This window comes from Rhincodon typus, chromosome 18, assembly GCF_021869965.1.
Source record: "Rhincodon typus isolate 14 chromosome 18, sRhiTyp1.1, whole genome shotgun sequence".
NCBI classification, from domain to species: Eukaryota; Metazoa; Chordata; class Chondrichthyes; order Orectolobiformes; family Rhincodontidae; genus Rhincodon; species Rhincodon typus.
Genome location: NC_063349.1, coordinates 13,282,089 through 13,309,158, shown reverse-complemented (window position 1 = coordinate 13,309,158; position 27,070 = coordinate 13,282,089). Strand labels below are relative to the sequence as shown.

At 40.6% G+C, this 27,070-nt stretch overlaps 1 protein-coding gene across 1 annotated transcript in view; it reads left to right on the top strand.

The window, feature by feature from the left end:
* The first annotated feature begins 349 nt into the window (after window positions 1-349).
* The window catches only part of LOC109927769 (ADP-ribosylation factor-like protein 8B-A), an 85,938-nt gene continuing 59,217 nt past the window's right edge, over window positions 350-27,070 (top strand). The window contains exons 1-2 of the mRNA XM_020527777.2: window positions 350-566; window positions 18,887-18,967. Coding sequence (XP_020383366.1) covers window positions 438-566; window positions 18,887-18,967 — 210 coding nt within the window. The 5' untranslated portion in view covers window positions 350-437. The remainder of the gene's footprint in view (window positions 567-18,886; window positions 18,968-27,070) is intronic.

Genomic DNA, 27,070 nt, shown 5'->3' with positions numbered 1-27,070 from the left:
GCACTCCCTCCGCTCTGCAGTTGGAATGCCAGTCTAGATTATGTGCTCAAATCTCTTCAATAAGCTCAACCTTCCGACTGAGGTGAACAGTTGACACATTTACACATAAATAAATTAGAAACTCCGGTGTTTTTTTAAATGCATGGATTATATTTTCCATTGTTTCACGATTCATTTAAAAAAAAATATGCACCTGCTTTCAGTTCTTCAGAGTTTCTGTAATCCATTTATTTCAAGCTGCTCCCTTAGCGTGGCTCTGGGAGTGTGCCTAAAGCGTTGACATTTGGACACATAGCCCTCCCTTTCATGGGCAGCTGATGTTACGCTCTTCCCTTGCTCAGCTGTCATATGATCACCGGCTGCGGAGCTGCAGACGTAAGGCAAGCTGAAGCTGAACTGGTAGAGCAGCAGAAAGTGGAGAGCTGGAGCCAGAGAAGATGAGCATGTTGGTGCTGATTAACAAGTTGCTGGACTGGTTTAAGTCCCTGTTCTGGAAGGAGGAGATGGAGCTGACCCTGGTCGGGCTGCAGTACTCGGGCAAGACGACGTTTGTGAATGTGATCGCGGTACAGTGAATCTACTTAACCATGAACCAGTGCCTAACTGTTTCATTGTGTGTTTATTAATTAATTGTCACTATCATTATTCATCACTTGTTAGTCACCTTAGACCACCAGGAGGGGAAGCAGGCCCTGACTTTAGGGCACAGCCTCTCGCTCTTTCTTCACCTCCCCCCTCCACCCTTTACCATTGAAAGCACTTAGTGTTAAAACGGAAAGCTTACAGAGAGCTGAGGCTTGGATCGGAAGCACAGTACTCCTTTCTGTCTCAGCGGCCTTGCAGGGTTGGGTACCTTGCTTAGGCGTCAGTGAAGAGCAGCCCAGCTCCTCTCAGTTTTATATGCTCCTTCTAGATGCCTCCTAGAAACGGCCTTATCATCATTTCCTGCCAATGATTGCATGTTATGGTGCTTTACTGTTTATGCCCATGTCAGTATGTATTATTTCCAGCTTTTAGTGTATGTAGATGTACATTTCCTTGCTCTGTACCCCACCCATCGCTAATGTGATGAACATCATTTTATTTGTGTGTGTGTATGTACACATACACATTGTACTATCATGTGTGGTCCAACTGATGAGTCACCTGATATTGCACAAGCCCTTCCCCGGAAATAAAAACAAATCATTCACATGTATAACTGGTTAGCAACATCACCAATAATTTTTACTTATAAATTCTGGGGTGATACTTCAGAAATGATTATTTGCATTGTGTCCTCTTTCAATATCTAAAAGTACTTCCTCTGGTTTTCCAGTGATTTTAATTTTTGATAACCTTGTTGTTTTTTCCTTGACTTAGCAAAAAAAAATCATCCTCCGCTTCCTCGCAAACTTCGAGATTTCTGAGATTCTTTATGGAATTTCAGCTGGATGTCAGGGAGAGAATGAAAAACATTCTTCATGCTGAAATTTAAAATAAAAAAAAATCAACTTTACTTCCTCCTGTGCAATATGATTTGATGTAATTCATTGTTGTTTGCCAAGCAAGTTATGAGAAAGCTTGCCTCTTGTGTTAAGTATAGATTGTCATTGGACAGAATAGTTACTGCAGTACTGTAAAACTCAGAATATGATGTTTTGAAAAAGCTCAAAAATCCATATTTGCCTTCAGATGCAGAACTTCTATCCATTTTGGAATACCTTTCTCTATTCCTGTATTTTAAAATGAGTGTTTATTTTTAAAGAAAGTTAAGCCCCAATGGCAATTGTGTCCTTTAATTTTCAATAGAAATGATGCAATAAGTTCATCACCTCCCAGTCTGGTTGACGAAAATGGTCATAAGGCCTAAAATGTTTTTCCCATTATCTTTGCTTCTGATTGCTACCTGACCTCCATACATTTCCAGTATTTATTCCAAAACCACTATAGCACATTCTATCTTCTTGCATTGGCCAGTAATTTACTTTTCACCTGCCTCTTCTGGAGATGCTGACTCATCAGCTAAGAGAAAGACAACTATCTGCTTGTTAACCCATTTGATTGTGATTGTGACCAGGGTAAATCCATTCCTTTTCATTGCCTGCTGCCTTTTTAACATGGTTAACCACACACCATTCTCTTCCAACGTCTTGCCTGTGTCATCCAACTGTGTGGGATTGTCATCGCTTGGTTCCATTGCTAATTATTCAATCATCACTGGGGAATGATCAACATTGATTTCCCTTCCATGCAAGGGTCCACCAAGGATCTATCCACAGTTCCCTCCAATATCTCATTTACATTGTGCCTTTCAGTAATACTCAAGAACAAATCAAGTTGCAGATGGAACTCTTCATTAGAACTATCGTTCTCCTGTTGGATGAACAGAATTTCCTGCCAACTGAATATTGGGAACCTTGGATATTTGATGTCCAACACAAACTCTGCTCCCTACTCATTGACTCCATCCCTTTCCTTGGGAACTGTGTGAGCTTGAACTAGATTGTTCACAACCACCTACTTGCGCATCTAACTTCAACCATTTTCAATCTTTCCTCAGCCTATCTGCTGCAGAAACCTTCAACCACATTTTTGTTACCTTTAGAATCAACTATTCCAACAATGGCTAGCCTCCTAGTTTGCATTCTTTGTAAACGTGAGGTCATCCAAAACTCAGCTGCCTATTTCTCAATCAAATCAGGTGCCATGTACCGCCTAACATACCTTGGCTCTCTGTTATGCCACATATTTATTTCCAAGTTTTTAACATTGGTTTCAAATTTCTTTCTACCTGTACAGGGAAGATGATGGTGTGGTGATAATTTCACTGGGTGTGTAATCCCGAGTTTCAGGCAGATGGTCTGGGCACACGAGTTTGAATCCCATCGTCAGAAATGGTGAAATTTGAACTCAATCAATAAATCTGGAATTAAAAGCGAGTGTAAGGTCGACTACAAAACTTGTTGATGTCTCTCATGTCAAGAGAATTGGCTAATGGGCAGGAAATAACGAGCAGGGATTAGGGGTTTATTCTTGGGTTGGTGACCTGTGACCAATGGCATTCCATAGGGATCAGTGCTAGGACCCCACCTGTTTACAATATATATTAACGACTTGAAGGAAGGAAGTGAATGTACTGTTGCCAAATTTGCAGATGACACAAGTAGGAGGAAAGACAAGCTGTGTGAGGGATTCAACAGTTTACAGAGAGTTATTGAAAGTTAAGTAAGAGAATAAAAAGTTGGCAAATGGCATATAATGTGGGAGGATGCAAAGTTCATTTTGGAAGGGACAGCAAAAGAACAGAATTATTTAAATGGAGAAAAATTGCAGAAAGCTGCAAAACAAAGGACCTTGAGGGTACTTGTGCGTGAAGCACAGAAAGCTAACACACCAATGCAGCAAGTAATCAGAAAGGTTAATGGAATGTTGGCCCTTATTTCAAGGAGGTTGAAGTATAAGAGTAGGGGAGTCTTACTGCAACTGTACAAGGTGCTGGTGAAATCACATCTGAGGTACTGTGAGCAGTTTTAGTCCTGTATTTAAGGAAAGATTGGAGGCAATTCAGAGAAGGTTTACAAGGATGGTCCCTGGTATGGAGGGACTGTCTTATGAGCAAAAGTTAAACAGGTTGGGATTCAATCGTGGCGTTTAGAGGATTGAGAGGTGATCTTGGGGAAACAAATAGGATTCTTAAGGGGCTTGACAGAGTAAATACTGAGGGGATGTTTCCCATCTTGGGAGAATCTAGGACGCCCACTAACAACATCGTGGGAATTACCATTGATCAGAAACTTAACTGGACTCACCACATAAACACAATGACTACAAGAGCAGGTCAGAGGCTAGCAGTAACTCACCACCTGACTCCTGAAAGCCTGTCCACCACCTACATGGCACAAGTCAGGAGTGTGATGGAATACTCCCCATTTGCCTGGATGAGTGTAGCCCCAACAACACTCAAGAAGCTTGACACCATCCAGGACAAAGCAGCCCACTTCATTGGCATTATGTTGACAAACATCTACTCCCTCCACCACTGATGCTCAGTAGCAGCAGTGTGTACTATCTACAAGATGCGCTGCAGAAAATCACCAAAGATCCTTAGACAGCACCTTCCAAACCCAAGACCACTTCCATCTATAAGGACAAAGGCAGCAGATACATGGGAACACCACTGCTTTCAAGTTCCTCTCCAAGCCACTCACCATCCTGACTTGGAAATATATTGCCAATTCTTCACTGTCGCTAGATTCCGTCCCAATTGGCATTGTGGGTCAACCCACAGCAGGAGGAATGCAATGGTTCAAGAAGGCAGCTCACCACCACCTTCCCAAGGGCAACTAGGGATGGGTAATAAATGCTTGTCAGCCAGCGACACCCACATCCCACTAAAAAATGATTTCTTTTACAAAAAAGGCCATAGTCTCAAATAAAAGGGTGCCAATTTAATACTGAGATGAAGAAGAGTTTCTTCTGAAGATTGAGAATCTTTGGAACTCCTTGCCACAGAGTTGTGGGGGCAGAGTCCTTGTGTATATTTAAGGATGCAATGGATAGATTCTTGATCAGTCGGGGTATTGAGGGTTATGGGCAAGGGCAGGAAAGTGAGGAATGCCGGAACAGCTATTCTGTTGAATGGTGGAGCAGGCTTGAGGGGCTGAATGGCCTACTCCTCTTGCTATTTCTTATGGTTCCTGAGAAAAGGAGATGTGTTGTGCTTATCTGCTCTGGTCGTGTGACTCCAGACCCAATGCCGTCTGAAATGGCCGAGCAAACCATTCAGTTGTGTGTAACTGCTATGAAGCGTAAGAGAAGGAACAAAACCTGATGGAGGAATCAGTATCGAGTTAGGAACCAGATGCGACCACGGGAAATGTAGCCCTTTCAGCCCTGCAAAGACCAGGAGGAGTATGAAGCAGGTTAATGTCTCTTCAAAGCAGATTGGAAAGTGTGCACACCAGGTTGGCATCCCTGATGCAGACTGGGAGGCTTATGCAGCAGGCCAGTATCCCTGTGATGCAGAGTGGATCTGGGTGAGAAGGGCTGCAGGAGATACAAACTGGTGGCAAAGAACCCCTCCAAACTGTTTGTACCTGTCAGGACTGAAGTGTGACGTCACAGGAAAACATCCCCGACTGGTTGATATTTCTGCTGTATCTGTCTAGGTTAGCCACTTGAATCAGGAGATATTACAGCTGAAGAATATGTTAAAACTGTTAAAATATTTAACATCCAAATTAATTATTTTAATCAGAGATGGCTGGGCAGGAAATGTATTGCAGTTCTAGTATGTGGGAACTGGCGGATGCTGTCATGTTCCATGGTGAACACATCTTCAGCAAGTGAAGAAGGGTCCTGACCTGAAACATCAGCTTTCCTGCTCCTCTGATGCTGCCTGGTCTGCTGTGTTCCTCCAGCACCACACTGTTATTTCTGACTCCAGCATCGGCAGTTCTTACTATCTTTCAGCAACTGTTGGCTACTTGAGGAACTTTGGCTCAGAAATTATGAGTATGAACCCTCCATTTAAGAAAGAATGCACTGGCATTGGAGGCAAAAAAGATTCACTCGATGATTCCTGGGATGAATGGGATGACTTATCAAGAATAGTTAAACAGATTAGACCTTTATTCTTCAGAGTTTAGAAAAATGAAGGGTAATCTTATTGAAATATACAAGATTCTGAGGTGGTTTGACAGGTTAGATGTTGAGAAGATGTTTCCACGCATGGGGAAATGTCAACCTAGGATAGTTACAGGATAAAGGGCCACTGACATTGTGAAAGACTCTGCAGTTTCAAGATCATTTTCTTCATCATGGAGTATGGTGCCATGAGTAGACCCTCCAAAGTTCCTTCCCAAATCAGAATACTTCATCTGAGATTTGAATAATGACTGCTATTGTACAAATTAATTATGGAGGTGATTCTAGTGAAAAGTATTTTGTTCTTCTTCATCAGGTCTTTCCTGTCCATGGACGCTGAGGTTGAATTTAATGCCTATATTGTTGGCAAGCTAAGATTAAATCTGAATAGAACAAAGGATTAAAATCTGGGATCTTCCTAGTGCTTTAGGTGTTTTTCTGCCCTGGGGGTTATGTCTTCACACACTGAGCATTGACACAGCTCTGAATTGCACTTCTAAAACTTCACTGTCTTATCGGTTTTTGTCAGATTATTTGACAAACGTTTAAGAAGTTAATAGTGTGCACTTATACATGTAAGTCTTTTTATCAGTCGATCTGTTATGGCAAATGAGGCCTTCTCTTTCCTTCATTCTCACACGTGAGGATGCAATGCAAAAAACAGTAACCCCTGTGTGTTTCATTTGTTTATTTTTCCTTAACCTAACATGTGTTTGTGCACTATTTAATCAATCTACAATCACCTCCTAGAATGCAAAATAAATCTGAGGGACAATGGTGGTCATAGATTGATAACACATTTTTGTTTCTGTGCATCATCCACGCCATAAATAGTGAATTTGGTTTCATCCAATTCATTTGCAGTGGTATTTTATAGCCTGAACAAAAGCTTAAAAATGTTAAAGGCTTCTGTCTCATATTTTCTTGCTTTATAAACTGATCAGCACTTTGTGTTTTTCTCTTTTATTTGAAGTATGTTACTTAATATTGATTTGAAATGATTAATTCAAATTATAAACTTTTGTCTTCTTGTGAAAAACTTCCATCAAATTATGACCAGAATTATCTGACTTTTTTCTTAAATCTTATTTAGGGATTTAATTTGTTTTGTTTATATTAAGTTTGCAGTTCTGGCTCATTCTTTTGTCATTTGTCATTTCTGTTTTCTGCTGATTGCTTCTCCCACAGTAGCTGATCTACTGTTCTTCCAAAGGTTTCATGGGGACTCACTGTGGATGTATCTAGTGAAGGACTGAGGGAGTACTGTGTTATTTGAGATATCTTTCTCAGATGAGATGTGAAACTGGGTTTCCATATCCTTGCATGGCAACCCATGACATTATATATAGAAGAATTAGGTGTTTGGCTGTCTTGGCCAACATTCTTAATTCAACTAACATCACACAAGGTGCATTTGTTTGATGTTAATGGAACCTTGTCAAGTGTAATTTGGCTGCTGTGTTATACAAGTGCAGGGCTGGTTTCTACTGACTCCCTACTTGGTCAATTTGTTGCTAAACCATTCACTTTGACAAGATTGATGGCCTTTACATCAATTCCTAATCAAAGATTAAATCATCATAAAATATGGCTGGGTTAGTCCTTACATGGCATACAGTTGTCACTGGCAAGACCAGAGTTTGTTGCCTATCCATTGTTCTTGAACTGAGAAACTTGCTGAGCCATTTCAGAGGGTTGTTAACAGTCATGTTGCTGTGGGCCTGAAGTCATGGAGACCAGATTAGGATTTCCTTCCCTAAAGCATATTAGTGAACCAGATGGGTTTTTACAACAATTGATGGTAGTTTCATGGTCACCACTAGCTTTATATTCCAGACTATTTTCTTCTGGATTGAATTTGAATTTCATTTACTGTTGTTATGGGATTTGAACTTGTGTCCCCAGAGCATTAAACTGGATTACTAGTCCAGTCATTGTCTCCACCTATTAAAATTTCAGGTGTTCAACTATTAAAGATGTGTAACAGCTACACTATCTTTCTGGGTAATGTTGCCGGTCAGTGTACAAATGAAGAGGAAACCACAATGATGGATTTGATTTACTCAGGAAGTGAATGAAAGAGTCTGAAAAAGAGGAGAGAAGTTAGAAGAAGTCTTTAGGCATTAGGCTGAGTGGTAGCACTTTCACTTGTGTCAGAAAGTTGGAGGTTCAAATTGCAAATAGGATCTTCAGTGTGTGATCTAAGCTGACATGACAGTGCAACACTGTCTTGGCACTGTACTGTCTGAAATGTCCTCTTTAAGGTTGAAGTGTTCACCTGAGCCACTGCATCCTCTCTGAGGGGAGCAAGAGAGTCCATGAAGCTACTTGAAAGAAAAGAGTTCTCTCTGGTGTCCTGGGTATTTAGTCCTCAATTCACATCACTAGAATTGATTCTCTGGCTATTCTATCTGGGGCTTTGAACACCCAGGGAATACCATTTCTTGATATCGCATGGCGTGAATCAAATTGGTTGAAGACCAGCATTTGTGATTCTGGGGCCCTCTGAGTGAGGCCGAGATGGATCATTCACTCGGCACTTTTGGCCTGAAGACTGTTGCAAATGCTTTTGCTTTATCTTTTGCACTGATATGCTGGGCTGCCTGGTCATTTCAGCATTGGGATATTTCACCTCTAGTGTCCACCATCATTCACAATTGAATACAGTAGGACTGCAGAACTTAGATCTGGTCTGTTTGAAGTGAAATCATTTTGCTCTGTCTATCACTTACTGTTAGTATTGTTTAGTGCACAAGCAGTACTATGTCGTAGTTTTACCAGGTGATGACTCATTTTAGGTATACCTGCTCCCACATGCCCCCTGCATTCTTCTTTGAACCAGTGTTTGGTTCCCTGGCTTGATGGTGATGGTAGATTAGAAGAGATGCCAGGAAATAAGATTGTAAATTGTGCAAATTATGAAACTGTCCTAAAGTGTTTTGAGCTCAGTGTGACCATTTGTTTATTATAAGTTGCTCCAGCATTTTTGTTTGATTTTTCTTTTGTATCTTTCTCCTTCATTGTGGATAACTTGTCATGCTTGAGTCCTTTTTATTTAGAAAGGAAAGCACTGACAGGACGCTGCTATATTGCTCATGAGATCATGTTTTTCTCCGTGAGTCTGTTATGTTTAGAGCATGTGTTTACTGTGTTTAAAAGAAACTCTGATTTTGCTCTGCTTTCAAGTATTATATTTCAATCTATTACTGGAAGCCCTTTTGCTTTTGAGCTGCAGTCACTGCCTCCTTGCAGCAATAGATCTGGCTTCAGAAGGGCTCATTTGTCTAATTTTTGTGATGTGGGCACTGTGACTTTTCTATAATTGGCCGTTTCTGGAAATTGTGAATGGGGGGATTAATGACTACAGTGCAGCAATGCTTGATGGATGTACTGCAGTGGATATACTATTCTTACAGGACACAGTGAACTACTTGTGCCTCAGGCAGTGTCCCAGTACATAGGTTAAGATCTCTTTGCACTCTGTGTAAAAATGCAACTGAAAAGTGTGGAACTGAAATTTGTCTTGGGATATTGGCATATTTGTGATAGAAAGATATTTTGCCCTGAGTTTCCCCAAAGCCTTGCACCCAAATGTCAATTTTGTTGGTTCTAGTGTCCATTGACTAGAAGCATTCTCTGCCCTCAAACCCCAGGTTAGAATGTTATGTTTCTGCTGACTGTGTCCCCTTAGGATGTAGGGAATGATCATCCAATACCCTATCAGACTGAGACCTGTGGACATAGACATCCAACATTAATCACTGAACCTACAGGGACCATTAACTGATCTAATCTGTTTCTACTCCTTGTTGCTGCAATTACTTTAGATATTTTTAATCAACCTGTTTTGAGATATTATGGTACGACTCTGGGAGTTGACTCCAGACTCGGAGGTATGGTCACTAACCCTGCATACAAGAGCCCTCCTGTAATTTATTTTAAGCTTCCTTTAATATTCAGCCAGTTGAAGTCTTTAGGACAAACCTGTGATCAACAGTCATTGAACACAGTTAATGTTGGACCACAGATCAGTCATGGTTTCAGTGACTAGTAGAACAGACTTGAGGGACGCCTGTTCCTGTTCCTATGTTCCTAAGTGTGTCCTTATGGATGTGGTGTTAGTTAATTGAAATTAATTTAGTTAATCAACAGTCTACTTTTGCCACAGGACAGAGAGAAAAGGGTCTTCTCTTGCAATCTTTAGCCTTACTTTCAAGGTAAAGGTTCTTTTATTTGGCCTCGTGTAAATGTTGCCTTGGGAAAACTGGCATATCCAGTGGCTTCTGAATATATGTTTCCGCTGACATCCTTAGAAGAGACACAAAACCAAAGGCTGTTTCGTTGTTTTATTTGTAAATTTAGTTTTCTGGTTTGTCCACCTTTAGAAGAATAGGATCACTTGGCTCCAGACCTTATTACCTGGCATGAACAAAAGAACTGAGTTCTAGAGATGAGGTGAGAGTGACTGCTTAACATCAAGGCTGTATTTCACTTCAAGTGTTATGGAGGAGCCCCAGTAAAATTGAAGTCAATAGGGATGAGGAGAGGATTCTTCACTGGCTAGCTGTACCTCACACAAAGAAAGATGTGGATTTTGGAAGCTGATTAGGAAGTCCTGAGATTCAGTGCAGAAGTTCCTCAGTTGCTTCACAAGTCCAACCAAATTCTCTTGTTTCCTCAATGACCTTCTCTCCAAGATAAGGCCAGAAGCTGGAATGTTTGATCATTCCAGTGTACAGTGTTACTTGCTGTCCTCCAATAATGAAACAGACATTATCCATTTGAAGCAAGATTTGAGTTGATCAGTCGCAATAATGTTTGTGCCACAAAAGTGCCAGGCAATGGCCATCTCCAGCACATGTGTTGTGCCATGAGGTTCAATATTGTTACCATTGTTGACTCCTTCACCATCAACATTGTTGGGTTACCATTTAAGATGAAACCTAACTGGATCAGCCACAAATAATATGGCTAGAAAAGTAAGTCAGAAGCTAGGAATTCTGCAGTGATTAACTCAACACCTGATTCCCCAAAGCCTGTCCACCATCTAAAAGGCACAGACCAGGATTGTGATGAAATACTGGCTACTTACCTCTGAGTGCAGCTCTAACAACACTCAAAAAGCTTGACACCATCCAGGACAAAGCAGCCCAACCAATTGGTACACCATCCGTCATTAACACTGTCTACATGTTTTACTGTAGCAGTGTGTCAGACTGTCATGATGATGGAACGGAAACCTGAAGTCCTATAGAAATTTTCTAACTTTTAAGTCCAAAAAGTGTTTTTCTTTAGAAAAGACAACTATAACAGACAGGAAAAGACTGTGGATATAAATTTATTGCTGACTGGCAAACTCCTCTTTGCAACATTATTTGTGAATCTTCTTTCGGAAATGTACAAAATATAAGACTTAAAAACTACAGCAGCCCTGTTCTTTGTGTGCCAGTCAGAGAAGGTTTGCTATTTGAACTGAGGATCATGTGTTCTAGCCTGAGTTTTAGCATTAGTAGGCTATGAAAGTCACCATGCAAAGAACCACGCACTAATCATTCCTGCATTGCAGGTGAAAGGATTCTATTACTCTAAGTGCTAGAAAACAACCATTGACAAAAGAAAATGGAATAAAACAATTGCATCTAACTGCAAAGCCAAGAATGCCATTATTAGATGTTCAACTATTTAGCGTTCCACTATGCCCTTCATAAGCCACCCAGAAAGACTGACTTGTAGACCTTTTAGTTTTTTGTCTTTTTTTTGGAATCCCTTCTTAATCTGTGTGTATGTTTAGTGCATTATTATTTCTTTTCAAGCTTAGTAATTCATAAACACCCTCTTTTTGTTATCTTAAGAACCCCTGATTAAATTGTTTCTTCTTAAAACATAAATTCATTTGGCCTGGGAGAAAAGCATTCACGACGGAGGTTTCTCTTGTAAGCTCACCTTATTGCAGCCACCCATGGGAGCAGGTGAATAAAGAAGTGGAAGCCAGTTCATCTCTCCTCATGCAGGGCACTTAACATTTAGGGGTACTCCATCTGGAACTGTAATAACTTGGGGAACCTTACCTGCAATCTAATTGTATAACAAAAAAAATTCAATTGAATGTTTCAAATCTGATTTTACCATCAATGACACAGGCAGCAGGGCAACTTCACCAGCTGCGTTCTCTCCTTCATGTTACATCCCATTCTGACTTGTTTTATTCTGTGCCATGGGGACTTTCAAACAAAACTTTCTAACAGAAGTGTAACTACACTATATAGACAAATAGTTACCGATTTCGTGGGGCATTTGGAGGAGGGCAAGACTGTTGGCCTTGCCAGTAATGCCCACATATTTTGAATATTTTTTTCAAAACCTTCAAAACTATATTGAAGTATATTGTGAGAAACATGCAATGTTCAAAGCTGATTCTAACAAGTCTAGGCCCGAAACGTCAGCCTCTCTGCTCCTATGATGCTGCTTGGCCTGCTGTGTTCATCCAGCCCTGCACCTTGTTGTCTCTAACAAGTTAAGGTTTATTAAAGAGCCTGACTTATACTTGCAACCCTTCAATTATACTGAAAGAAAGCGTGAACAGCCATCAATAACAATGTAATCTACCCATGAATAGGAGTCAGTGACCCAAAGATGCGTTCAACACTCAATGCAAGATTTCAATAGTGCTTTAAAATTTCTTAATATAAAGACTTTGTCCAACCTATCTTTACACAACGTATATAAAGATATCAGTATTATTACGTCCAGATACGTTTGTACATTATCTTTGTATAAGATATGCTTGTCATCTGCTGTGGTTTGCACCAGTATGCATTGTCTTGCATATCACCTGGAATTGCTGTCTGCCGTGCATTTATTTAATTACTTGACTTTGTACCAGTCTGAATTCTATCACTTTGTACAGATCACTTTGATTTATTTTTCAGTTTCATCTTCTCAGAAAATTGGATATTCCACTTGCCCACTAATTATGTATTTAATTATGAATACTTAGAATGCAACACATTTTTGGGGAAGCATTGCTGGGGATGCTGCCCAATTCAATCTCCGTTCATATTTAATCACTTTCACCTATCCCTGCATATGTCACTGGCATCAATATCCTTAATGCCATCAATTTTTGCTTCCATTTTAAGAGTTCTTCACTTAAGAGATCTTATCAAATACTTTCTTCCTCATCAGTTATCTCTTCTGTTAAGGATATTGGACTCCACATTGGGATACAGTTCACATTCTCTCATATGGCTTCTCCATTTGTGCCTTGATTCTGAGTGGTAAAGGATGATCACCATCAAGATGGGCGTAGCTTGCAATATGAAACTTCTCCTTAATAGCAAAGTTACTGAAGAGTAATCAGATGATATTTTTCCTCTTCTCCCTTTTCTTTGGGTGATTTAAGTCAGTTCTTGAACATGCTTGAAAATCAGGTTCTTCTGATCTTATTTTGGGTTTAGTGGCATACTTGAATGGGAGTGTCTCATTTATGTAACACAAAGTAAGATTGATTTACTAAAGCTGGCGGCCAGCAAGACTCATTCACGTGCCCTTGGTGCAGCATGTGGAAGTGTTGCCATACTGATAATGATGGTGGACTCGCGAACCAGAGCCCAGGCCAAAGTTCAGGGGACAAATCCCACCATCGCGGATGGTGAAGTACGAATTAATTGCAACCTGGATTTGAGAACTGGCCTGTTGACAACTACTGTTGATCGTTGGAAAAAATCCATTTGGTTCACTAATCCCCTGTAGGGAAGGAAACCTGCCATCTTACCTGGTCTGGCCTAAATGTTACTCCAAATCAACAGCAATGTGGTTGCCTCTTAGCTACCCTCTGGTCAATTAGGGATGAGCAATAATTATTGGCCAAGCCAGCAACACCCACATCCAGTGAATTAATACTAGAAAACAAAGTAGTATTTTGGAGCAAATTGTGATATTTTTGAGACTGTAAAATCAGTAGATCTCTATGAAACAAAAGCAAAATGCACATCTGAAAAAAAAAGACAAAATGATGGAGAAAACCAGCAGATCTGTCAGTATCTGTGGAGAGAGAAACAGAGTTAACGTTTCGAGTCCAATGATTCTTCCTTGGAACAGAATCCGTTTTATCCTAGGTTTACAGGTCTTGTGTAAACTAGCACCTATTTCTCTGCTTCAGTCTAGTGCGAGGCAAAGAGGAATCCGGCAATATGCCTAAACCTCTCAATACTTAACAAGGCCTTTTAGCATTTTGTTTGAGGCTCCCTTCTTGTGTTATAAAAGTTCCATGGATACCATGAAGACAACAAAAATAGTATTTCTGTTTAGAAACAGAAGTTATACAGTTAAATAAATATATATCTTGCTTTACTCACTGTGGAACAAAATAGAGGCAATATCTTCAGTGTCTGAAAATACGGCAGTTCCATTTGGAACCTATTGTACTGGGTTAGAGAATGGCACAAAAACCGTGTTGGTTGTTGGAACTGCCTGAGGCGTTTAGAATTCTCTTCCTCAAAAAGCAGTGGATGCTGAATCTTTAAGTATTTTTAAGGGAGAAGTAGGTACATGCTTCATTACCAAGAGGATGTAAGATTATCGGGGGTATGCAGTGTTATAGAGATGAGTTATCTCATTGAATCGCAGAGCTGGCTCGAAGTGCCAAGTGACCAACTCTTGTTCCTAGTTCGTTTATTCATGTTTTGCTGACTTCCTGTTGTGACAGGATGTGAAAGATTTTTGGAAACTCATTCATGATCAATGTGTGATGTATCCTCCACACCCATTCCACTATGGCATTTGTCATGTACTCATCTGCTCCAGCTTGATACTGTGTTACCCCTCCAAAATAATGCACACTCTAACTGAACAACGTTACAGTCAATCAAATGAAAAGTTTGACTCTTCAGCTCCTTTTCCACCGTAATGATTTGGTTTTATTTTCCACACCTGGACATTTTCATGTTTAAAAATGCTTTGGGCTCATTTTAATTTCAAAATAAGTCTAATCTTACTTGAATTTCCTCTTGTGTTGCATTTTAATCCCCTCAGGTGGATACTGTTTGAGTCTGAGGCTTCAGAACAGGCCCCCTCCCTCTATTCTCCCAACCCACACTGATTGAGAGCCCTGCTTTATATCAAAGTGATGCCAGATTTCTCCCCTTGGCCCATGTTCCCATCTGGTCTTTCCAGTGGGAGGGAGTGAGCAGTAGCTCACTGAATTCTAATTGGGAGGGAAACCCTCCCACCCTTAATTTCCATGTTACTAAAGAGGCAAATCCAATTGCTCTGCCCCCATTTCACGGTATCAGTACCACCTGTGGGGTTGTATTGGTGAAGCATTAGCTTTACCACATCATCATGGCACATCTCGGACTTACTTATAATGCAGGTCAGCTGCACAGTATTGCTTTTTGGAGCTCATCAGTGCCTTACATTGCAATGTTGTTCCCAGATCTCATTGCACACAGGGACAGACATCTATCTGTGTTGGAGCACGGTGCATCTGCAGGCTCTTGCTTTCTTACTGCTTCCTTGGCAACTCGCAGCATCTCTCCCCTGCCTTTATGCACATTGCCACATCATTTAGAAATGATAGGCGCATGGTAGTTCTGTGTTGCCTTGCCTTTTAATCAGACAGGAAGCCTGGTTGATTGTTATGTTTTACCAGCATTGGTCAGTCTAAGGGGTGGACATGTTGTATGGCACTGTCACGCCAGAATCACACCCCCAACATATAGCACCACGTGCTTCAAACCTATGGCCATGTCTGAAAGTCAAAGGGAACCAGTCCTGATTCCAGTCACAGGGAACTATGTTGAGTCAGGAGGTGCTGACAGTTATTGAAGGGCAGCATCTGATCTCAGTCCACCAGCTTTGGCCCAAGGCTATTCAGCCCCTCGGTATGAACAGGGTCTGGGGATCTCTGCCATTACAGTCCAGGGAGTGGGTCGATGTCCATCTGCAGGCCACGTCGGAGGATTAGCAGTCTGCCAGGCCTGACAGCCTCTAAATGCAGAGGTCACAGCAGAGAGTCTGCTCACGCTCCAGAGGAGCTTTAGGAGGCCGCAGTCTTCTGACCTAAATGTCATTTCCGCTGGACAAATGGTGCGACCACTGAGGTGCAGGGGCCAGGCATTTCTGGAGTGCCCCGAGGGGAGACTTATGTGGCTTGTATGTGTTTTCTACTCTGGTCGAGTGTCGACAGGCATCCCCCTTTCTCTTGAGAGGAAGGAGCACCTGGAATGAGGTCAGGGTCCCTCATTCTCCTGGTGTCTTGCTGCTGGTGCTGACCAGCAGTGGTTAAAGTCAAAGTGTATCTTCAGCAGCCATTCTGTTGGACCTGGCTCTCCTTGATGACCGCTAACCTGTCTATGTAGACTTCCAGGCTGCACACACACATCAGAGCTAGCACAGTACAAACAGTGTTGATGAACTCATCCAACCCTTAATCCAATTTGCAGAGTGGCGCTTACAAACCTGCCTGCTGTTCCTGTGACTGTGTTGCATTTTTACTAAATATATTAACGGAAAACACCATGAGGTCCTCTTCCATCTGGGTCTAAGGGGATGCCTGGCTTTCAACAGTCCGCTGAGGGCCGGTGACCGGGGGTGGTTCTTCCTTGGCCAGCTGTGGAGATGTAGCAGTGATGTACTCATCAGAGTGTGCCCACAAGTCTAATCTAGCTAAAGTACCCACCAAGCTGACCGTATCTGAGCTAGTAGATGGTTCAAGAGAGAGCCTTGCTTGTGCTTCCTACTGAAAGCTCTGTGACTTCTTGCAAGGTGGTGGCAGAGGAGCTGATGACTAGGCGAGATGGTCTCTTGTGGGAGGACACTGGAGGCCATTGTTCCTTGGAGAAGACAGGAAGGGGGATGAGTTGCACAATAGGGGTAGAAGTTTGAGTTTTTAAGAGCATTCACTGTTGTGGTAATGGGAGAGTAGTGCAGTGCAGCTCCATAAAGCTGTCTAGGTTGCTGGAACTTGAAAATCTTTGCATCCCTGCATGATTGGCGTTGATCCTGTCCCAAAAATTTAAGGAACCTCTCCCCGGAATGGGTGAGAAGGAGAGTAATGCTGGCTATACCCCGTCACTTTACTGTAGGCTATTTTCTCCTACAGTGAGACAAAGGGAAAGATTGATTGACATGGAAATAGCTGACACAGCTGCTACATGGAGGAAAGATGGGTGAGTTAGCAGAAAACACAGAGGGCAGGAAGGATGAGTAGTCTCGGAGAATGCAGTGGGTGTGAGCCATTCAGGGAAGGTATTGCATGCAATCATGAGAATTGCAGACCGTTAGCCTTGGTGGGAGGTGGGTACTGAATTCGAGTGAGTATGAGTCTTGAGAGGTAGATGATGGTACTCACGGCACATTCCTACTGACTGTCGAAACAGCACAGGCCTGGATGGCAACTTCACAGCAGGCTGGCAGGGTCTGCTGCTGTGTTCTTTGGTCATCTGGGCATAAAGGACAAATTTTGCTCCGCACCAGGACCTCTGGATCCCCATCTGCGAAGCGGCATTCCAAATTGCCTCTGTCAGACATCCTCTTTACGATTTCTCAGAGGCATGAACTCTGAAGAACAATTCCTGGTTTGCAGTGTTTGAAATGGTGCTCAGCTGGAGTCTTAAAAATTGTTGACAATGATATGAATGTTGGAGGGTGCTGGCATCTGGGAGCAGTCCTTATTCTGGCGAGCAGTTCCATGGTTCAGCTGCTGAGTGCAAGATACCGTGTGATGGCACCATGTTGCTTACTTAATGAGGTGAAAAGTGTAAAATTGCATGAGAAACATTGCCAGAACTTTACTGGAGGGGAATGCTTCATAAACTCTGCAAAATTCACATTTTGCGTTCAATTTTAGGAAAATCTTTAACCCATTGAGTCACTTATGGCATAAAGGGAAGCTGTTCGTCCTGATGAGTTTGTGCCAGCTCTCTGTACAGTAATCCCATTAGTTGCATTGCCCCACTCTGTCCCTGTAGCTCTGCAAATTAATTTCCTTCAAGAGTCCAGCCAATTTATTTTTGATATTTAATGATTGTTGCTGCTTGTATCGTAGTCTTAGGCAGTGAGTTCCAGATCATTAGCACTGACTGTATTTTTAAAACAAACATTCCTTGCATGAATCCACCACCATCCATGCCCCACCCTATTATTTAGCCTAAACCTTAAACTTATGTTTGCTAGCCTTTGTACTGAAGTCTGTAGGAAGAGCCATTTGTGTGCACTTATTCTCTATTTTGTGCTCCTGAAACATGTAAATGTGTCTTGGCAATAAATTGTGACCTTACTTTCATTGGAAATAATTATCACAAATTGTTTGCTGTAACCGAAGGTACCTTGTACAGGAAAGCTAGTACACGTTTCTTTGGAATCCTTCAAATTTCGGAGTCTATTTGGTTTATTATTGCTTTGCTGCTGCCTGCACCACAATTAGAGTGATTTAACTTAATCCAGCCCTGCTTTGATCTTCTCCTGTCTTAATACTTTTCTTTTCCCACAAAGTATTGATCTAATTTTCTTCTCAGTACGGTGATTAATTCAACTTCATTCCTTACTTAATTAATCAATTAAAAAAAATTCATTCATGGATGAGGACATCACTGGCGGAGCAGCATGTCAACCACATTGTGGTGGGTCTGGAGTCAAATGGTAAGGATGGCAGTTTCCTTCCCTGAAGGACATCAGTGAACCAGATTTTTTTTCAACAATTGACAATGGTTTTACGACGATCTTGAGACTCTTAATCCAGACTTTTATTGAATTAACCATCTGCCATGGCAGGATTTGACCCCAGATCCACTACAACATTACCTGGTTCTCTGAATTAGCAGTCCACTGATAATACTACCAGGCCATCGCTTCCCCTAACTTGAGTAATCTCTTGAACAAAGTTCTTTCAACTGACACTTTTTTGCGTCTGCTGCCTATCTTAAATGTATTTGGGTAGACTTATTTTTGCATGTATGACTGTGCAAATGGTTTCATTTATGCTTCAGTGAAATAAACACTTGAGTCTCTTTCAGTTTATCTGACCTGGTTGTGCGTGATACTGGCATTAGAATGCCTGAGAGGGGAAATATTACATATCCTAGCATTAATAATGTGATGATGCACAAAAATGTGTTTGATTTCTTCGAAGAATCTAGCTGTAGACAGCATAAATATCTCCACATTTTTCTTCTAAAAAGTTTTGCAACATATGTACTTGTAGGTTTACCTTTAAATATGAATATTGAGTCTGTGTTTTTTTTTGTTTTTTGTGTAGTCTGGTCAGTTCACTGAGGATATGATTCCAACTGTGGGTTTCAACATGAGAAAGCTAACAAAAGGAAATGTCACTATTAAGGTAAGCTGGCAGGATAGATTTCTACAAATTTAAACAGCTATTTTTGTGTACATAAACCCCATACAGGATTTTATTAATACACTGTAATAACTTTTAACTGTCTATCTTTTCCGCTAATAGTTCACTTCATTTTAAGAAATGTACTCTGTTCTCTTTCTTGCAGTTCCCACATACAAAAGAATTAGTAAGCGCTGAGTTGGGTAACCATGGCTATAGGATGTGTTCAGATGAGATTAATCGTGTCTTCATGTGATAAACATTCTGAAAATGTCTGCTTATTGAAAATTCCATATATGTAAAATATTCTTCATCCTGTGTTCATTTGCAGTTTTTTGGGATCTGAAGCTATTGTGTCTCTCCCCTTACATTGGATTGCTCTTGTGCATTTGTTTTGTAATTTCAGTCTCTTCCATTTGTACTTCTGCAATACTTGGAACTGAACTGGTGGAGCACAAGCAACATATTTGCTTTGTTGTTTGTGGTACAGATGCAGAGGCATGTATCATTGTTCCTCGTGATACCAGTGAGAGTTGATCTGGATCATCTGGTGACATGTCTGATCCATTCAGTTGAGTTAAGTAGCATCTGAAGCGAACTTTGTGCAGCCAGATGCATTTTACAAAGCCAGTGTAATAGCTGGATGACTGCACAATTGAAAGACATCTCTGTTTCGGGAAGATTTAATTTGCTTGAAATTTGAGAAAGTTGCTGAAACAGAACTGCTTTGTAGGAAAATGTATCAATTGAAATAGCATCTGGCCATAATAGCTTTCAATGGTGTAAAGATAAGAATGCTTATCTTTCAACCCTGAATTCTAAAGATGATATCATTTCTGCAAACACAGAACAGATTGAAGGATGGAATTTTTTTTTTGTTGTAATATATCACTGTCCCCTACACCAGCATATTGTGCTGCATGGTTGCAAAGTCAAGGAGCATCATCCGTTTTCCTATCCGGTTACAATTTTCAGAATGTTTAAGAATTTTAAAGAAATGTTAAGCATTTCTTGTCACTGCTTGTGGATTTCCTGGTGTTTTATCTTGAACTTTTCAGCTTTAGTCTTGTCATTCTCCAGGACATTTCACTAGGATTTCTCAATTAATATTTAATGTCAACCTTCAAAAGAAGTAAAACCTTTTGGTGTTGGCATAAAATGGTGGCATCAGCTCCTGGTAGTGTCAGTTCAGTTGGAGAGAAGTCACAATATAGGAAATTTGAATAAAATGTCCCATGCAGACAAGTGAATTAGTTTTTCCTCCCCCACCCCACCCCACTCACCCTAACATGTAAATTCTTATGCTTACCTGGAGGGAATGGAGAATGGAGGCGAGTCTGAATCCAGCCCAAGGTGGGAGACAAGTTGGAGACCATGCTATGCGGGAGGCAAATCCTGGGCCGGAGTGGGAGACAGTCTGAGCCGGGGCTGGCCTGGGAGTAGGGTCCTGTAGGTGGGTCCCGGAGGCGAGTCTGGGCCGGAAGCTAACGTGGAGGCCCCAAGGCATCATGTCCTGAAGCATGAACTCAGTGAAAAGGACTATTATTTGAGTACTTTTTAAAGATACTATCATTCTTATTCTGGACTTTGAGTAAGTTGAGCACTTTTTAAAACTTTGTATTCCTATGCTAAATTTTTTTTTTTAATCTTTCAATTCTGTAACAAACACTTAAAATAAATGTACCTAGGTACCCAGTACCTAAGATGGCGCCAAAGCAGCAATGTAACAAACTTTTTGCTGCTCTCATTCGAGTGCACGTGCCAATAAAGGGTATTCTATTCTCTAGTAATTCTGGCACAGATAGAGAGAGGAAAAAAATAAGAGAAGTTAGTGATAGCTGAAGTGGAAATCTGAAAACCACATCCAAAACATTGGACACAGCAATTGGATAAGTGGAAATAAAGATTGATTGGCTGATAATGAGTAAAGCCATGTTTAGATCCAAATATATATCAGTTGTATAGTAGTACTTTAGGACCAGGAAGTGTTGATTTATATCAGCCAGAAATTTGCAATAGATGGAGGATAAGCTCTATTTTTAATCATATGGACTTGGACGTTTTGTACATGTTCACAAAAGACATGCCTGTGGGATAATTGTACCAGATGGAACACATTCCCATCAGTTAAAATAAAAATAGATAATACTAATTTCATGTTTCTTAAAGACCAGTGCACAAGCAGTAGAAAATAGTGAGCTTTATTGTGATCAAATAATGACTTTACTGCTATTTTAAAAACATTAGCCATGTCTGAATAGCTAATGCCACCCTCTATTATCATGAATAAAGAAAATGAATTAAATAAACAGGAAAAAGAAATAGAAACTTTATCAGCAATATAAGGTCATCTCTGTTCACTTCCTTGTACCTCTCTCCACCTACATTCCAGCTCCCCTCCTCACTTTCTGCTGTATCACTACTTTTGCGATTCCCATGTAGGATCTATGAACAAAAATAACAAAATTTGTTGAACACCTATGAAATTAAGAAATTACCAACAAGGATCCACATTTTGTAGTTTTTATTTTAACATATCTTGGACCCAATGAAAATTAAACATGAATTAACAGGCAAGTCATATCTTAGATAATAAACATAAATTTCACTCTGATTAGTAGATTCAACAACAATATGTCTTTGGCAGGAACAAGCATTCTCCTACAGCATGTATTGTATCACAGTGTTCCACAAAATGCTGTTCTTTATTTACGGAGGATAAGTCGGGAGTCCAATTTGACAGCCTTCACCTCTGAGTTTCTTAGATACATTAATTGTCAGGAAGGCACACTTCAGTGTATCCTCTTGCCTTTTGGTCATTTCAGTCCTGATGGCATAGCTTTCCAGAGCTCCTTTTTATTTAGCCAACCGATGACACCATGGTGTATGATTTGGCCATTCCTGGGAAAATACCCATCTCTTTCATGTCTCTGAGATTTTTATACAGCTTCTCAGCTTTTTAAGTTTCTCAGCCAGTTCGCACAATGCTTTGAAGAGGTCCTGTTTCCTTTTCAAACAAATAGAATGAAAACTAACATTTTCTTGAGAGTGATTTGATTCTTTTTGTCACAGGGAATTCTGTGTTTCTCTTTCTGTCTCTACGTTCTTTCTCTTTGTGTCTCCATCTGTGTGCTGATCACCGTATTCCTCAGCTCCTCTGTTTGTAGCTCTCCTTTACCTCTGTCTGTTAGATGGCTTCTTTCTCAACTTGCTTCAGTTCCAGGTCAGAGGTCACCATGTGACAATAGGCTAGCATTATGAAGGATCTTCTGGTATTAACATTTTTTTTGATGATTGGTATTTGAAGGATTGTGAAAGAAAGGAAGGGTACACTTTTGGTTTTGTTAAGAGGTCACTAAGAGAACTGGATGTACCTTTAAAGACATTGGAAGTCACATGACAAGCTGACTTGTTTACTGGAAGTTATATGTCTGAGTTATAGTTAGAAGGAGTTGTGGTTATTTGATGTCGTTTAGAGTTTGCTTGGTGTGTAGTCTGCTGAGAGAAGTCACCCAAATACCCAAATAATCCAACTTTGGAAAGACTACTTTAAATCCAGTGTGAGAGCTGGAAACTGAGACATCTGCTACTCCTGAGAATCTTCCAGAAAACTTCCTTCCAGCATCTCCCTGAATGAACGGCATCTGTAGAAATCTTAGGGATAATCTTGTGTCTGGTAACAAACATCTGTGGTTCAGTAACACCAGCCTACGTGAACAAGGACACCAGACTCAAAGTTGTCTGGAACCTTTCATATTCTTTTGTACTTCAAGAACTAACAATTACTTGGCCATGCGTGTGTGTGTGTGTGTGTTGTATATTTACGTTGTATATTCAAGACCGTCTTAATTTTGCATCTTCATTGAATAGGCTTTCTTTCCCAATATAATACCAAGAGAGTTTCTTAAAATAGCAGTTTGTTTGCATAATCTGTCTGCTGAGTTTTGTTATGTCCATGCCTGTTAATTATAGGACATATGTGAAAATTCTCATGGTGCAAATTAGGCAGGAGATGAAGAACTTTTAATACTTCTCAGGGGAGGGTAGAGGGAAGGAGCACAGGTTTGGTGTGACTGTTTTAATTGCCATCAGATAACATGTCAGTTTCAACTGAAACTCTGTTGTGTAATCCATATTGAAACCTGGCCAATCTGTGAAGGTCAGGTTATGACTGTGCTGTTTTAAGTAAGTGCTTTTGGTCCCTTTTCAAACAATTATTTCAGTGCATGAAAGACACAGATATTAAATCAGCATATGGAATTCTAAATAAATAGTTCAAACTTTAAATTATCATCACACAAAAGCATCTTGCATTGGAATTTACAGTCCCACATTGGGGTCCAAAAGTACTTGTAGCTGTCAGTCAAATGTTATATAATAAAAGGCACCCCCACTATGGTAATGGATGGTTGTGATATCAGTCATGCATCACTAATTCAGGAATGTAAACTCTCAGCCTTGTGTCAATAGAATGAAATTTTTTTTTTAATACACCAGACATTGTTTACAAAATTTACAGCAGTACTTTTGACTATCTTGACGCTTTTTTTAACAGGCCCTTTCTCCAGATCCTTCTGACACTTTTTGACAGGTCCTTCTGACAGTTTTGAGAGTTGTCTTTGAAAGGTCTGACACTTGCAGTTAGCTTGACAGTAATGAGTTAATGCATTGTTTATGCACAATTATGATTACCTTTTATCAATTACAAAGGACGCCAAAAACAGATTTGAATGGAGGCAGTCCATGGTTTACATTGCCAGCAAACTCAACAAATTGAACATGTGTGAAACTCATCCTGCCCACAGTTTCCATCCATTGGCGATGCCAATATTGGGAGCATGACTTTGGATTCTTAATCACTTAAATCATTTACTTCCTGTCAGAAAGACTCTCCAATGTGGCAAAAATCTGAGCCTTAGTAAAGTATTTGACCATGAATCGCGCTCTGGAGCACATCTGCTCCATTGTTAAGACCATTTATGTTCACCTCCATAATAGTACTCAGTTCTGTCCATCCCTCACCTTTATCTGCTACTGAAAGCCTCCTCCATACCTTTTGCTACTTATAGACCTGACTATTCCAATGTGCTGTATGCTGATTTCCCATCCTGCACTTTGTATGAAGTTGTGGTTATGAAAATCTCTGCTACATATACCCGATCTCACACCAAGTCTCAGTCACCAATAATCCTACTTGCTTGTTGACGTCCGTTGGCCTGTGGTCTAGCAACACCTCAATTTAAAATATTTCATCCTTGTTTTCAAATTTCTTCAGGACCCTGTCCCTCCCTATCTCTATAATCTTCAGCCTTACAAGTCTTCATGTTTTCTGAATTTCTAGCCTCTGGGACATTGATTTTAAAATTTGCATAATTTGCGGCCATTCTTTCAGTTACCTCAGTCCTAAGATTTAGAATTCCTTCTCAAAACCCTCACTCTGCTTTATCAGGTTACTCTATGTCTATAAAATACTCCTTAAAACCTCCCTCTTTTGCCAAGCTTTTCATCATCTGCCCTAATTATTCCTGTGGCTTGGTGTTAAACCTTGATTATTGACATTCTTAAGCCATTGAGATATTTTACTATATTAGAGGAGCTAAATAATTGCGAATTGTTGCTACTGAATTGTGAAAAATGATATTAATACTAAAAAGTGATATCTTGTAATAGCTTAATAGCTTGTCTGGAGATCTTTTATGTTTGTCACGCTTAAGCTGTAAGTTGGCAGGTACCATAAAATCATTTTGTAAGTTTAAATGTGATTTTGTTTAGTATCATAGCTACGTTGCTGTGTACAGTGTGTAGTTATTCCTATGTGGGCAATCAGACGTTTGAATTGAACTCATCAGTTTTAATTTTCTAAATCCGACGACAAGCAAAACATTTCAATACATGTGGGGAGGATGTAAAACTTATTGATGTTCCAGTTAGGATGCTTTTTTCCAGGATCTAGCACTGATTTAAGGGGGAAGTGGTGTTGTACTGTGGGAGCTGTTCAGAAGAGAGCCTTTGTAGTGATTGAAATGAGGGCCTGGTGGATCCATTGACTATGAGATCCTTGATTGGAGTTGTTAACCTGGACCAATCAAGGAGCCCTGGCTGACAGATATTCAGACAGTCTCTTCATTCTCGGGACTGGATCTGAGCTGTCTGGTCAGAGCCCATATACTGTGCACATGTAAATGAAGGTTGACTTGGTGATGGGATAGCGGCCTCTATGCAGTTATTTCCCCTTGAATTTCCAGGCATTTGGTGAAAGGCTTTATTTCTTGCATGCTTTGAAGAGGGAGTCAACAAGGAGTTGAACATGATCTCAGTTTCTGGTTGAGCACATGCAAGTTTTGTCTGCATGTCACAGGTTGGTGACTGAGTTTGGAATGACATTTGTTTTGAACTGAAGGCAGCAACGGTTGAACAGTTCTTCCTGTGTTCAGTAGATTATTCCACGCCTATGGATAATTTGCTGGGGCGAAATGCAATTTTATCAAATATTAGCATCCAAAATGGAGAAGAGAGCTGGCGCAAGAAATATCTTTGCGGAAGTTAAGCATCTTTGTTGACCCATGGAAGACCCTGACTGGTGACTGACAAAAATGGAGAAAGGTTACTCTGGGCTGGCACTGAACATACCAAGACACTTAATCAAGAGCATGCAGAGGACGTCAAAGTTTAGGAAAGAGTGCACAAAGCTCCGAGCTACTCATCTAGGCGACACTTCAAGTGCCACATACCCTGTGTCTGCAGATCATGCATTGAACTTACAGGACAGTAGAGAATCTATTGGACTGGCATTGAGACAAGTCATCCTCGTCCCTGAGGGACTGCCTAAGAAGAGGACTTTTCTCAAAAGATTTCCTATTCAATGGATTGTTTATGTAATTCCTTGTGTACCAATCAGTGTATTCTAGACTCTAATGAGCACCCCTTGGGATGTATGCTTCAGTCCTGCCTGCTATTGTTGTAGGAAACTAAATGTTACGGTTTTGTGGACAGGAATGCAGCATCCCATCTTGAGGCCAGGGATTTTCTCCAGCAATGCAGCAATGTTTTATTCCTAAAGCGAGAATGAGTTGAGGGACAAGGCAGATCAGGAAGTGACATTAAACATGGGACGCATTAAATAGAGGCAGGAAGGTGACAAATCCCTGTTTCAATGAAAGATAGCAGAAAGTAAGATGGCAGTGTGAACTGGGGGAGAAGAGAGCTTCGTGGGCAGTGGAAGGAGAGATAAGTCAACGTGAATGACAGCTGGAGGGGTGAAGCATTTTCAACTGCGGGAAGAGCACCTCGAACTGAGGCTGACAGAAAGAACAAAAATATCCTCATGTTCCCGATAGTCATGTTGCAAAAACAATTAAACAGCATGTGTCAGTGCAATTTGTCAGTTTCCCTGATGGAAATGAGCATTTCTGCTGTTTTTCTGCAGCATAAGTGATGTGAGGATTGACATACCTATGGATTAAGTTCTAACTAGTTCCAGTCTTACTGCACGTTCAGTGTAACTGCACAGTGTGGGTTCCTCTTCACTGCCTTTTTTTGGGTTTGTCTATGAAGAAATCAGCTTTGCTAAATTTTCTAATTTAGCCTGAATGTAAATCTATATGCTTCACTAATATGCATTAGTTAGAAATCTGAAATCAGATACAAGACATCATAAACCTGTGTAGGGGAAAAATTTGGGCAGGATAACTGATTGGTGTCCATAACCAGGTAATGTAGTGTTTGTCTTTTGTGTGTTGCTGCTGTTAATCTAAGTTCAGGGATTCGTAAACTAAAAAGCATGGAGAAAGACGACTGGTGGTGGTTTAACCTGAAAGCGACCATACTGCAGGCGAGGGGAGAGGTTGAACTGAAGCATGCTGCTTCAAAGACATATAAGAACTCACCGAGTTCATGATAATACTGCACCTTTAAATCTACAGGACAGAAGTCCTGCAAACTGTCTCTTGGATCTTTCTGGGCCAATGAATGAATCGCTAGAATCTAGATCTAGCAAAATACCCAGTGTTGTCTTCATGGAATATTTGGTCATGTTTATGTATACTTACCCTACGACTTTCAATCCCATGCCTACCAGATGCAATTAGATACTTATACAGTTTTTTG